Below are 14,209 nucleotides of genomic sequence, written 5' to 3' on the forward strand. Positions count from 1 at the left end.
TAAAGAACCATGAAAACATGCTGCTGTGAAGCAATTATCATAGCAAAGATGTTGGAGAGCTAACAATGCAATACAATATACTTCAAGCTCGCGTAACAACGCGCCGGATATGCTGCGCGGACTCACAAAATAACAGCAGCGACAAAAGAGCTCCATTTTTGCACACCTTGTTACTGCAGAGCACCCAATCGCTGTCATGGTACAGTAATCCCTCGCTTGACAACACGCCTCTTTGCTAAGCTCGCATACATAGATCGAATGGAATACATACAACAAAGGAGTGGTAGAGCGCGATGTTGATTCAACAGAGATCAAGGTGCGATCATTGTCGTCATTACACAAAACCTCGCAACTTAAACCCGCTGTTTTAGATACAACGGTATCTCGAAAGATACGAGGAAGGACTACGGCTTCACCAGAAAGGCCAAATTGCCGCGGCAAGGTCTATTTACGAAGATATCTTGTCAGACCGCTTGGTGCAACGTGCCCCGAAGAATGCAGTAAGTAAAAAGAGAAGGCTGAATATAGCAATGTCAAAGATAAACATGGTGCTAAACTTTAATGTTGTTTTTCTATTCTAGAAAGAAGCCCACGTATTCACAACAGAAAGCTCACCGTTAGCGTTGCTCTGCTACCTTGTCGCCAAAAATTATGCATCATTGTTGCATGACGAGTATATGGCATCTGATGCCCAATATCCAGATGTGGCAAAATCAGCCATCAAACACTATCTACGAGTATGTTGCGATACAATTTGACAACTGTCGGTTATAAATGCGAATAACCGTCTGTTGTAGGCTCTGAGTATTGACAAGACAGACAAATCGTTGTGGTTCCATATTGGAAATCTGGCGCAGACAAGCGGCAACAAACCGTTGGCTCGAATCGCGTATGAACAAGGCGTGTTTGAAGGAAGCCAAAAGGAAGATACTCGGCAGGAATTGGAGAACTTGTTCAGATGCGGTGATCTATCTCCTAGCAAGTGGCGATGTATCGAAAGATTGTTAGAGGTAAAGAGTCGCTTTCCGCACGAACTAGTTAACGACGTTGAAAACTTATGCAATGATTACGAAAGATCCTCGTGACAATTGGAGACTATGCAGAATGTCGCGCATACGTGGAAATAATCAGCAAATACATGCCTCACTGGCAGTATGGAAGGGAACTTGAGCAGAGAATGAGCCAGCATCCAGTACCTGAAGAACCTATGGAGGTTGACAATCAGCCAGCAAAAGACAACATCAGCATCGACAAATTGCATTGGTATAGCCTCGCAAAAACTCTTATTGAGCGATACTCGACAGTATTATCGCAAAATGAAGAAATTATCGTCAATCAAATTATCAAAATCGACGTGCCTGAAAGTGCAATGGACTATGTCTCAAGTCAACAGAGCCAGACAACCAATTCCGAAAGTGATGTTATCTTTATCAGCAACGATGCAGAGCCACCGCCTTCCGCTGACAGTACTGTATCAAACGAGGATGTCACCATGAAAGAGACTAGAGAAGAGGGGAATGAACTTTCTATTCAACAACAACCCGTGAACAGCGAACCAGATGTAGTCATTGTAGACTTGGATCAAAGTCCTCAGAGGGATGGAACAAATACCGTACCATTGAAGCGACAGAGATCTGAAGAACACTCAGCTAACGAGGAAGATGAAGGCGAGGACAAGCGCGCAACATTGAGGTAGATGAAAAATTTGGATATGAAAAGTTGATTTATGCTAACCACCATGTTAGATCTTCCAAACGACAAAAGGAGCTTGAAAAGGAAGAAAATACACGACGGCAGATGCATGAAGAGGAACTACATTTCAGCGGAATGGTTCAGGATCTGTTTGATAAGCTTGAATCTATTCCGTTATTAAAACGATCAAAAGTGTGGTACACGCCTGTTTCTTTCGAAGGCGAGGAATCAAAAATTCAAACTTTTTGGGAATGGTTTGATTACAAGGTCTCTGAGCTCAAGGTGGATTACAGCTGGGATTTTGATGCCGCGCGTTTTACGTAAGTTTTGAATGGCTGTTTCGAGACTACCTATGTAAGAGGCTAAATATATAACTCTCATAGTCGATCTGAAAATGCCAGTGTCGAAAACAAGGTCGAGCGAATGGGACCATTCACATACACCCCTTTCCGCGCAGAAAAATCAGATGCTGAACCGTCAGCAGTTTTCGAGTTTATTCAAGAAATGAACTTTGCAGATGCTGGAATGGTGAAAATGATGCATCAGCTTGCTTTGAAATTACTGCGACAAGATATTTTGCACGGTCTACCGGAAGATACCGTCGATGCAATGCTTCAAATCATCATCCTCTTGGAGCAAAGCTTCATGGAAACAATTTCGCTTACTCAGAATGAAGAACCTTTGGAGGTAAATTGATTTGTAATAGCTACATTGTTAGCTTTTATTGTGCTAATTGGATCCAATGATGGCAGCTTGCACTCAGGATTTGTGAACGTTTAGCCGATAAAATTATCAGCCTCACAACGTCTTTTCTTGAGCTTTCGTGCGCTGTTGGAGCTACTGCAAAGCGCAAGGTTGCCGCTGAGAAATCCGAAGTGGATGGCATGCTTGAAGAGTATTGGCCTCTTTGGAGGACTTGGTCATCATTTTGTGAAAGATTGGCGCTGCAACATCCATCGTCCAACGAACTGCAATTACGGTTTCTATTTGTGAATGGAAAGATCGCTCAATGTTCAGCCGATATTGAAAAAGCTTTTGATATCTACAAGCAGTGCCAAAAATTGGCTTCTCAAGTAAAAGATCCCATTCAGACGTACTGGTGAGCTGATCAGGAAAACTTCAGAAAACATATGCTTTATCTAATAGGCCGTCTAGTATATATAATGGTATCATCAGCGAAGACGTCTTACAGGAAAAAATCAAGGCATTGGAGTTTGGCACAAAATTGCTCATGGCCAAAGCCAAGTTTGAAAAAGAAGATTATGCCTCTGTCATTGACGAGTTGTCACAGATTATTACCGATCCAGCAGATGTAGAGAAAGAAGACATCGACCTATACGAGACGTTTATGCTGCTTTTTAAATCGTACAGGGAAACAAAAGATGTCGAAAATGCGTGGACTTGTCAATTACGTGCACTCCGTTGGCTCGTAACAAAGTTAATTGGATATGCAAACCATCAAATGGAAACCAACATTCTCAAAAAGGATCAAGACACAGAATTTTTTAAATATTTGAAAAGGGTATATTTTATTTCCTCGAGGCTCGCAAAGATGCTGATCATCAATTAACTGTATTACTTTAGATTGATACCTGCTTGCAAGAAATGCATCGTATGAGGATCATTGAACACGAACCATGGCCTTTCACACTCGACATCAAAACGACCGATGATATCCTATTGATTCTTCAAATGACAATCATTTACACGTATCGGCACCCTGACTTCATTTACATTGTGAACAACTTCTCTGGAAGTGAAATGCATCGGCCATCGTCAGTAACACGGAACAGCAAGTTCAACAACATCATTTGGACGACTTGGGCAGTCGCAGCTAGTCTTATCGAGAGCATTAGTCAGCAATTTGATACTCCCGTCAAGACAGTCGTAGATCAAGGTATAGCAAAGGTTCTGGCATTCATGCACGATGAACTTGGTGAACGCGAAATTTGCGGTGGCTGCAAAGGTAGAATGATGAATATGTTAGAAGTATATATTTTCAACACTGATAATCGGTTCTCTAGGCGGTTTCGTAAAGTACCTATTAGATTTCTTGACCGATAATTTCCAGCCCGAATTTCGAGGAGGAATCTATCAATGCTACCATTGCGTGTATGGTATCCATTTGACAGTTGGACATCCAAATTCGCCCGATGAACGGTCATATCTTGTGGAAGAACATCGAGCGCCGCATGAGAAATTGAGTCAAAAAGCGGCCGAAAAGCTGTTCAGTCTCGTTGTTGACCCAGTGATGGACAGGTTGAGTCAAGGCACACAGCTGCGAAACGATACAAAAGAAGTTTTCGAGTTGCTTCTGCAACATTTCGATCGTCTTCCTAAAGATAACAGTAAGTTTTTGGAACTGCATCAACCTTATCTCTCTACTCACGCACCGTTCTATTCAAGGCTGGATCAAATTGAACAAGAACTTGCTAGATGCTTATCTCGGACGGGAGGCTCCAATGAAAGCATCCATCAAAGCGATGATGCGCGATGCGTTTTTGCCTAGCATACCCATTGATATGTTGCGAACCAAAATCTCTCGTAAGCTTAAGGAACAAAAACATTGAATCATTTTGGAAATTTATGAACTTTCTTTAGCTGTGCAAACGAAGCTGTTCTATATCCAAGGCAGATTGCTGCGCATACAGGCGAAAGCTAGGGCTAAAGTCAATTCTGAGAAAACGATTGAAAATTTGGAGGATGCCATTGGATATCTCCATGTACGATAAAGCAATCTTCCTGCATATATCTGCGAGACTAACTTAGTGCCCACTTCTTTTCTAGAAGCATATTATCGTGAATCCAGATGACGCATTTGCTTGGTCTGAACTTGGTCGCTGCTACGTGGAACTTTCTGAAGAGGAGCTCACGTGGAGTGCTAGTAACATTACAGGACACAAGAGAAAGATAGCTGATTATCAACGGGTATGGTTCCACGAAGACTCGAAATAGAGATATCCTAATGACTGACTATGTATTTTTTTAGAAAGCTTACAATTCATTTTGGAGAGCGTGGCATCTTTTCTCAGTAACGGCGGCGAGCGGTTTCGACGATGAAGCGAAGTTCGACTTCTTTTTCCATTTTGGATATCTCGTGTATTCAATGATTTGTACCCCCATGAGTGGGGCCGCTTTTCGGCAAAAGCAAGTCAAGTCGCCGTTTGTGCAGCAAAAGTCCAATGTGAAAAAGATTGAGCCTAGCTTCGCATACAAACTTGTACTGAAATTGCTAGAAACAGCAATGTCTTACAAGTCAGGCGACAAGTCAGAATGGAGGTAAAACAAACAATTGTTAAACTGCTAAACTGGCGGAATGACTCATTTGTCTACTCAAACATAGATGCTTGTATCTAAGTGGAAAGTGTTTCCGGAAACTGAAACGACCTGCTAGGGTAAGTTCTTGAGAATACGAAAGTCACTATGTTGGAAGCTCAAATTTCGTGTTTTGATAACAGGAGATCCTTGATATGTATCGCAAAGCAGCGATAGCCGCCTGCTCGGTACAAAGCCAGGATCCTATCCTGGATCCTTTGTATGCTCTATATTCCACGACGGCGAAGCTTCTGTACGAAGGCAAAATGAAGGTACGTCGTCAAATTTATGTGCAGTCTCCTTGTGAATTTGCTGACATGTTTACTTTAGCCTGCTGACGCTTTGCCATACTTGATGGAGGATCTTGTCAATCGCGCCAAAGGAAATGGTCAGACCGAAAAGGTGCAAAGCGTCGCATCAGAACCCTCTCCATCGTTGAACACTGCATACGAAATGGTGGTGACGAAATTAAAACAAGTACAAAGCTTGGATAAGCGAAAATGGCATCATCGTCCGACATTTAGGGTTAGTCGTTGTCATTGTAGCAAAAGTCATGGGAAATGCAAGTTTACTGACACTGCATGGTTACGTAGTTGGCATGGATGTATTACCGCATACTTGGCAAACCCGAGAAAGCAAAAGAGACGATCTTGCAATTGTTTACACTACGTGGCAATCTCAAGAATCACTTGAACATGTGGAAGCCGACGTATGAAAGGTAAGATTAGATGAAAGAAATGATTGCATATACGCAATAAGGAGCTGAAACAAATTAACGTTATATTTTTTCACATAGGCCTGGAAAATACTTTGAGTACGTACACGAATATACTTTATTTTTGATCCAAGTGGCTCGAGATACGAAGGATCAAGAGACTTTGAAGAGCCTCTGTGACAAGTTAAAGCGCGCAAGCATCGTACTTCTTCACCCGAATGAAACGTATACTTCTGCCAGAGATGCGTACGAGCATGTAAAGGCTGAAGCAGCAGCATCGTCGAAACCTAAACCTTCGGCACCTCAACAGCAACAGCAACAGCAACCAACCCCTCCACCTCCTACTCCTCCAACACCCGCGCAACAACAACCACCATCTTACCCTCATCCTCCTGCTCCGCCTCCACCACCTCCACCGCCATCGTTTGGTGGCAATGATAACGGAGATGCGGACGGGTCAAGCATAAACAATGCTATTGTACTGTAACAAATTGTAAAGATGACAAGCAGAAACGTATGAAGTAGCTAGTAGCAATTTTTCAATAATTGATTTCATCAATCGATTTTATGAAACGCGCAATTTTTCATTTCCTCGATTTCCATCTTGCATCTGCGTGAGATTCCAGCTGCAGAGAACAAGGAAAATGCCTCAATCTGGAGTAGCACGTTTACAGGTTCAAGGTCCAGGGGAAGGGGAAGGAGAGTGAAAGAATTTGGTAAAGTCCCGATCGGGCGGCATGCAGAAAAGTCTGTGACGAAGATTGTGGAACCTGAAAGTTTTCATAGATGATTCCAGATCTAGTTTGTCGTATCGGGCGGGTTGATCAGCAGCCTTTGCGGGTCTGGATGATATGAGCGGCAGTTAGTATTATAAGCGGTTGCACGGCGACTGCTGCAGCTGCACCGATTGGGAACATGTCCACTGAAAATTTGTTGTTTTCAACAGGCGGTGGACGAAATAAACATGGCAGCTTTGCCCCACAAGGCAGCAATCTGCCAAAATTGTGAAAAATCCCTCACTTCACTTTTCACCCCAACCCAACCGTCTGTCACAGTAATTTTCTTTCCTTCTTTCCCTTTCCCCCTTCTTCTTTTATCCCATCCGACACCGCATTTCACTGCGAATCCGATGCTAACAAGTGCGCGCGATGCCGTCGTGCGGTTTTGGCATACGCGAGTGCATTTTATCGAGCTCCATTACCTCTACATTGCTTTTCTAATATTCGTTGCGTCTGGATTGTTCTACTGCCAGCCTGGCACTGATTGGAACTATGTCGATTCACTCTTCATGGCAACTACGGCCGCAACCAATACGGGTTTGAACACGATCGCAATGTCAGCTCTCAGCACGTACCAGATGCTCGTCATTTTCTTCTTGTCACTGATCGGATCACAGATTACCATTTCGTACGTTGTGCTGATTGTCCGCCGGCATTACTTTTCCAAACGATTCGAAGACATTCTTAAGTTCAACAAGGCTCGCCGGCAACGCGAAGAGCAGCGACGCAGAGAACGACGCAAGAAGGATAGCGACATTGAATTGGGCAGCAGCGGTTCGTCAAAAATTCGTCGTCGGTTATCGCTATCATCCACGGCAACAACAACGGCTGCGGCGGCAATGCGCAGGCGCATGTCGCTATCTTCGATTGCATCAAGTCCAGTATCCGGCTCCAAGGGTCATGGCGGGCGAACCAAATCCTCCTGGCTATCGAAACCGCATGAGATATCTTCATTCGTTCATCAGTTTCGGAGTGAGCAAAGGGAAATGATGGATAGACGGGAAGCTGAAGCAAAAGCCCACGACCACAACGACAATTCCGGCGTCGATCTCCAGCGCCAAATGTCGACACCGATGCATCCATGCCAGGAGCATGAGCGATATCCGAACGAACTGGAACGTGTTACATCCACATCGTCGACGACGGCGGGCAACAACGGCAGCGGTCGAGATTTTTCTGAGGAAAATGCAGGGACTCAGGGGATTGCATTTGCAAATAACATTGAGCAGCAGCGAGAGATTGCACGTCGGCGTCTCGAGCAGGAGCGACGCTTCGAGGAGCTAATGCAAAAAATTTCACAAGATGATCCCATCACAGATACGCTTGTAGACTCGGACGATGACGAAGAATTCGAAGAAATCATGCGCCAGCCGATCGACAAAAGCCAGCTTACACGCCAGCAGCGCTACCGCCTCGGTGGTGCCGAGTACCGTGCGTTGGATATGCTCGCGCGACTGGTACCTATCTATTACCTCGGTTTTATCACCGTTGCCGCCTTTATGATCCGTGGCTACATTGGTGTTTCAAGTTACGCGCAGCAGGTCCTGCAAACATCGAATCCGACTGGACCGGTCGACCCATGGTTCTTTTCATTCTTCGCGGCTGTATCCGGCATGGATAACCTGGGAATGTGTCATCTTGACGCCAGCCTTGTACCATTTCAAAATGCCCCTTTTCCGCTCTTGGTAATAGCCACACTCATCCTCGTCGGCAACACGGCATATGCAATCCTCCTGCGCTTTCTAATTTGGGTGCTGTACAAGCTCACGCCTCACCACGAAACCATGCGCCGCGAAACATTCCGCTATCTCTTGGACCATCCTCGTCGATGCTACACTCTCTTGTTTCCATCGACCCAAACATGGTGGTTGCTTATCATCCTGATCTGTATCACGATAGCAGAGCTCGTGTGCTTCATCGCTTTCAACTACTGGTTGCCGGTCACTGCCGACCTGACGTGGGGATCCCGAGTGCTGGACGGACTCTTCCAATCTATTGCTACCAGAAACGCTGGGTTTGCAGTCATCAGTCTGGGTGATCTCAATCCGGGCACACAGTTGGTCTACATCATTGCCATGTATATCAGTGTTTACCCGGTCGCCATCTCTATGCGAAACAGTAACGTTTATCAGGTACAGCTTCTTTTAGTATATAACATTACCAATGACTTCGGTTTTAACGCTATATGGATATATTTTTGCAGGAACGTGCATTGGGTATTTTCCGCGGAGAGGACGAGGAGCCTGTGCAGTTCACCGAGGCAGATCTGCGCGGACCTGCTCCGTTCATCAAACTGCGACGGCATCCAACAATCAGCAGCGTCATGACTCATTCTAAAAAGATGCTGCGCGGACCAGACTTTTTCGTACTGACACAGATCCAGCGCCAGTTGACGAGTGATATTTGCTGGGTCATTGCTGGTATCTTTTGCATCAATGTACTGGAAGCTACGAATATCATGTCGCCATCACCCGTCACCTTGGCCACCGTCATTTATGAATGTGTTTCAGCGTTTGGCAACGTCGGTGCGTCTACTGGATACCCAAACACGTCAACTTCACAGTCTGCAGTGTATCGCACCGTGAGCAAATTGGTTATCATAGCACTCATGTATCGAGGTCGCCATCGAGGTACGTTACTTTTCTTACTTTTGCTCATTGAATATTCCTATTAACTCTTACCTTCTTTTGCGTTAAAGGTCTCCCATCGGCCATTGATCGCGCGGTGCTGCTGCCGTCAGAACAGCTGGAGCAGAGCGAAGCTGACGAGCAAATCTTTAAGCGGCGCAACACCTCATTTACTGGAGGTGCACCAGGCTTTTCAAACGGTGCAATGTTCTATACTCGTTCTAGCACGCTTTGATGATTTATGGTTGATTGGTTATCCTTGTTACTTTACATTTTTTTGCAATCATTATGCATCCTCTCCTCCCCTTCAATTCTGTTCAATGCACAGCAAATACATTGCCACCAAATCTTAGTTTTATACTTGCCCCCCTCTTTTCTCCCCTTTACTTTCTATGTACACAATTTTTATCGCAATACGGATACCGCATCCATGCCTATCTGGATGAGTTAGATTGCTTCCGTTTTTGGAACGATTTCAACTGATGTACAGCATGCGTATTATGCAGACAGATGAAAAACTGTTCTGTCTCTCCGCGTTCCTCCTGCGGACATTCGAAAGCCGCCGTTCAGCCAATCATTTTCCCAGACCTCCGGGAAGAAGGCTCACAATAGAGTAATGACCTATTCTAATAATAAAATGACGAGGATTTACTAAAATATATTCAATTCCATTCCAGAAACAGTATATCTTCCGGTTAGGCCGCAACACATAATTTGAAAAACGTAATTAAAGAATACTACAAATTGAGCGCGGGGAGCGCGGTACGGGAAATTTTGGTCTCCCTGCTCGGACGGCAGCGACGGCGGCCGTTCAAAACTGCCAAACCAGCCAATGATATTATAGATGTTTACGGAGTTCACTCCCAAAAGTCGTCTCTCCCCGCGGACTTTCAATTAGGGTTCGACTGGCGCTGCAAAGCTGTGAAAACCTATGTGAGTTTTCAGACTCTGGAAGAACACAATCAAAATATACGGCTGTTTTGATACGCAAAATAACTAGTAACATTGGATGTGTCTGCATTTAAGATAGACACCGTAAACAAAATGAGGATGTGAAGAAAGATAAGGCACTGCCAGCTTTGTCAACATGCAGCAATGATCAAGGTATCACGTGACACGCTTTACTTTTGTTTATTCCTTCTTCAGCGTTTTCCCGTTTGACCATCTGATCCTAAAGCTTATGAGATTAACAAGCAAGACATCCTTTGTTTCGCACAGAAGGCATGGATGGTCTTTTTCCGGTCTCTGCATCGCCAGACGTCAGCAAAATGCATACTTTAGTTGTTTATATATATGGCATTGGTGAAGATTTATTACAAGAATAGAGACGAAATACTTTTATGCAGAGCGGAAGGGAGCAAGAGCATTTCTAACCTTGGATGGACCGGTCCAGATACCCTTGAGCAAACCGTTCCAGTAGATGGAAGGAATGATTTCCATGTTGAGCATCTGAGCAGCCTTGCTGATTTGGCGCTGGTCGACGGGGAAGGTTTCCAAAGGCTGGCCAGTGTATCCGGAGAATTCAGCCAAAATCAGTTGCTCGCGGCCGACAATGAGAGGGCAGCTGGTATAACCGTCGTATTCTGCTTGCTCAACCTTCTTGCCTTCCAAGTCAGCAATCAAGTTATGCTTCAAGACACCGGATTCAGCAGTGATAGCTGCTGCAGTCTTAGAGGTAGGTAAATTAGAGCAATCACCAAGTGCAAAGACGTTGGGGTACTTGTTGTGACGAGTGGTTGCCTTGTTGACATCAACGAAGCCGGCAGCATCAGCCAGCTTGGATTCCTTGATAAAGGTGGGAGGGCCCTGAGGAGGGGCGACATGCAAAAAGTCATAGTCAAAAGTCTTGAGCTCCTTGGTGGCATTGTTGCGGAAGACAGCCAGGCGGTCCTGGGACTTGATTTCAATCAACTCATGCTGGAAATTGACTTGGATACCGCGCTCATCAGCAAGCTGTTGCAAAACACGGCCATAGTGATCAACACCAAAGATCTTGCCCAAGCTAGTGTTGTAGATCACGTTGGTCTTGTCGCGAACGCCTTGACGGCGGAAGGCTTCTTCAGCCAAAAAGACAATCTTTGTGGGAGCACCGGGGCACTGTTTAAAGGAAAATACATTCAATGAGTTAAATATCCTCCGTTGCTATGCATATATGCGATTTACCTTCAGAGGCGTGTTGGGGAAAGTGAACAAGGCGTTGCCACCCTTGAACTCTTGAATGAATTTGTAGGTCTTTTGGACGCTATCCTTGGAGTAGTTGGAAGTGACACCATCCTTACCAAGAGCCTCGGGAAGGCCCTTGATTTGGTCCCAGTTAATTTGGATACCAGCGGCGACGACGAGATAGTCGTACGAGATAGTTTCGCCGTCGCTCAAAGCGACCTTGTTGTTATCAGGGTCAAGTCGGGTAACGCGCTTTTGGATCCAATCGGCATTGCCGGGAATAAGGCTGGCCATGGGTCGCTTGCTTTCATTAAAGTCCTTGAGACCACCACCAACGTAGGTCCACAAAGGCTGGTACTAAATGCACGGGAGACAATAAGTTAATTTCATCATTAACATCTATATCTACGTGTAATCATTTTTCTCCTCTCTTCTCTCCCAGTACTTACGTAATGGTACTCAGCAGGATCAATAACAGCTACTTGGTTCTTGCCGAGCATCTTGGAAAGAGTGGAAGAAACTAGTAGATTCGCATAAGATCCAGGGTCATGTTGACTTTTGACAGGTGATTGTTACCTGACAGACCGCCGGGGCCAGCACCCACAACGACGACCTTGTATTTCTTTTCTGCAGCAGCGGTAGCAAAGGAGCGACGAGCAGTAGTTGAGAATCGCACGCGAGCAGTAGCGAGCATACTGTGGTGTGGCAAAAAAAGGCGTGAATAACGTAAGGATAGATCGGTCTTTTTATTTGAAGTCGCAATGACGCCACTGGTCCTGAAATTCATTTGCTACATCTCAAAGTGCGGGAAAACAACATCTCCTCGGAAGATACCTTGGCGACGAAGCGATGCCCAGGACGACTTTTTTCCTTTCTCGGGCTGAATGGCTGTATGCGGTCAAGAGACGAACGCTAGATGAGTTTTCAGAGATTAAAGAGGATAAAATTGTGCAATGGTGGAAAGGCCATAATAGAATCAAGCAAGCCGTATTTATTGATGCATATCTATATAGTGATACGCAGAAATGATCATATCGGAATCAACAAGGCTTTGTAAGTACAGTAAATCTATTCATCACGCTGATGAGAAGTTTTAGACGTTTTTAATTCATCCTTCGAGTCCATAGTTTGTATATCACTAGATTGATGGAATAGTCGGGGATGAATCTACGGCATAACAATGCCGCTTCGCAGAGACAAGATATGTTTTCCAGCTATGCATACTGGATAAAACATTGGGGCCCACTCCCACAACGGCCAAACTATATTTCTTGCATATTGGTGTACAAAGCAGCGTCTAGCTATAATGGACGGACGCATGAAAGTAGATGTCATCTTTTAATATAAAGATACATGGCTGGATGGCACATCCCATCTGTCTTTCAAGGCAGATAACCATTGCTTACGCAATCCTACGTGCGTAGTCGTAATGGGATACTGGAAGGGAAAAATCAGACCACTTTTAAGAATGAGAAGTTATTGCTGTCCAATCGTGTGCATGTCCAGTGTTAGATTATTATATATTTAGAACTAGGATTTATTTCTTGGTTGCAATGATATAGTGATTGTCCCGGTCGTAACCTGAAACGTCTATTGATACTTGATCGTCTAATTGGAGAAAGAGATCGTCCAATTCTCCCTTTTTGAATAAGTGATAATATCGATGGTAAATATTGGGCTCCGAGTTTTCGGTTTGAGCGGCCTGCTTCAGCGTCCACGGAACGAAAACGTCTTGTTTACCCGGTTCAAAATTCCTTTTGCTGAACTTTGTCTGTTCCAATGCCCAAACGAAAACGAGAACTTTGCCGCCAGGTCGGATTATCCGCAATAATTCCTTTACAAATATCGATGTAAAAATAAGAAGCATCAAAAGAACTTGGTATTACTTACTTCAATGGCAGCCAGACGTCGCTCTGGTGTGGAAAAATGGTGGATAACAGCAATAGATACGCAAAAGTCCTACAGACAATTGAGTAACATGAATAAACCATTATTATATCCCCGTGGCTAACATACGAATCGTCCTGTCTTGTACGGTAGATGGAGACCATCGGCAACCATGCCCTCAAATCCTCGCTGGTGTACAATCTTTATCAGATTGGAGCTCCTGAACAGCAACTTTAATCAACACTTTGGTCTAAATCAGCTGCAGAAAGCAAACATCGAGTGCTCATCTTGCCTGTCTGAACCTAACACCATAATATTTCGGTTGACGCCAATGTATTTGCCGTTGCCGCAACCAACGTCTGCACCTATGCTTCCTGTCTCGAGACTATTCAGAAAGTCCTCAACGACGGGCCAGGGCTAAAGGAAGTGGGAAACGACAACGCGATCTGTCAGCGATCAATCCTACATCGCGTTCTAGATTGCAGCTAACACGCACTTTGTACCGTGTTTCGCTGAAATGCGATGCAATGTCCTCGTAGACCTTGTGCACATGTGCTTCTTCGTAGGACTGTTCGTTTTCTCGTGGAACCTCTACTGGTATAGGTTGCGGTTTACTTGTCATTTTGTGTGCGGGAAGAAAGACGACGACAAGAAAAAAATCTTTAATGTTATTCTATGTAGGCTGCATGTTATGTACAGGAACTTTAAACGTTGTATTATCACTCTAACTCTTGGCTGAAGTTTCGCTGGTGTTGCTGGGCTCTGCAGCAGCAGCTTGTCTTGCCTTTAAACGTTCTTCGTCTCCAGGACGCATCCAAGTTCCGTTCGTTTCTCTGTGACATTGTAACCACAATTCAGACAGATCAGCAAATGACATTTCAAGAATAATAATTTGCTTACGCTTCATATTCCTTGAGCAGTGGCTGGAAGACATAGTAACCGGTGCCAACACCAATACCGACGGCTAGAAGCAGGTTTCGCAGAGTTTCGGGTATCATTGAGCGGAAGAAAAGTTGACCAAACGTTGTTGA

General features: G+C 44.6%; 5 protein-coding genes across 5 annotated transcripts; 2 read left to right on the plus strand and 3 right to left on the minus strand.

The window, feature by feature from the left end:
- Window positions 1–196: 196 nt before the first annotated feature.
- VTP01DRAFT_6930 (uncharacterized protein) lies at window positions 197–6,209 on the plus strand (the record flags this gene model as incomplete). Its single annotated transcript, XM_069385886.1, has 21 exons — window positions 197–199; window positions 254–316; window positions 372–500; window positions 582–737; window positions 798–1,010; window positions 1,076–1,692; window positions 1,746–2,012; window positions 2,076–2,379; window positions 2,445–2,791; window positions 2,848–3,214; window positions 3,277–3,658; window positions 3,717–4,040; window positions 4,099–4,236; window positions 4,294–4,415; window positions 4,480–4,620; window positions 4,682–4,971; window positions 5,036–5,087; window positions 5,151–5,279; window positions 5,338–5,532; window positions 5,601–5,725; window positions 5,804–6,209. 21 exons carry the CDS (start codon window positions 197–199, stop codon window positions 6,207–6,209), a joined length of 4,770 nt encoding a protein of 1,589 aa, XP_069243303.1.
- A 642-nt stretch (window positions 6,210–6,851) lies between these two features.
- On the plus strand, window positions 6,852–9,363 carry VTP01DRAFT_6931 (uncharacterized protein; the record flags this gene model as incomplete). Its single annotated transcript, XM_069385887.1, has 3 exons — window positions 6,852–8,633; window positions 8,705–9,131; window positions 9,200–9,363. The coding sequence occupies 3 exons, from the start codon at window positions 6,852–6,854 to the stop codon at window positions 9,361–9,363; spliced, it is 2,373 nt and encodes a 790-aa protein (XP_069243304.1).
- A 1,103-nt stretch (window positions 9,364–10,466) lies between these two features.
- On the minus strand, window positions 10,467–11,985 carry VTP01DRAFT_6932 (uncharacterized protein; the record flags this gene model as incomplete). The annotated part of the gene is made up of 4 exons (XM_069385888.1): window positions 10,467–11,225; window positions 11,292–11,648; window positions 11,741–11,811; window positions 11,868–11,985. 4 exons carry the CDS (start codon window positions 11,983–11,985, stop codon window positions 10,467–10,469), a joined length of 1,305 nt encoding a protein of 434 aa, XP_069243305.1.
- Window positions 11,986–12,828: 843 nt separating this feature from the next.
- Window positions 12,829–13,800, minus strand: VTP01DRAFT_6933 (uncharacterized protein; the record flags this gene model as incomplete). The annotated part of the gene is made up of 5 exons (XM_069385889.1): window positions 12,829–13,125; window positions 13,182–13,250; window positions 13,308–13,398; window positions 13,471–13,595; window positions 13,675–13,800. 5 exons carry the CDS (start codon window positions 13,798–13,800, stop codon window positions 12,829–12,831), a joined length of 708 nt encoding a protein of 235 aa, XP_069243306.1.
- A 102-nt stretch (window positions 13,801–13,902) lies between these two features.
- Window positions 13,903–14,176, minus strand: VTP01DRAFT_6934 (uncharacterized protein; the record flags this gene model as incomplete). The annotated part of the gene is made up of 2 exons (XM_069385890.1): window positions 13,903–14,011; window positions 14,079–14,176. 2 exons carry the CDS (start codon window positions 14,174–14,176, stop codon window positions 13,903–13,905), a joined length of 207 nt encoding a protein of 68 aa, XP_069243307.1.
- Window positions 14,177–14,209: the final 33 nt, after the last annotated feature.

Source organism: Rhizomucor pusillus, assembly GCF_041956525.1.
Source record: "Rhizomucor pusillus strain CBS 183.67 unplaced genomic scaffold VTP01scaffold_3, whole genome shotgun sequence".
Lineage (NCBI taxonomy): Eukaryota > Fungi > Mucoromycota > Mucoromycetes > Mucorales > Lichtheimiaceae > Rhizomucor > Rhizomucor pusillus.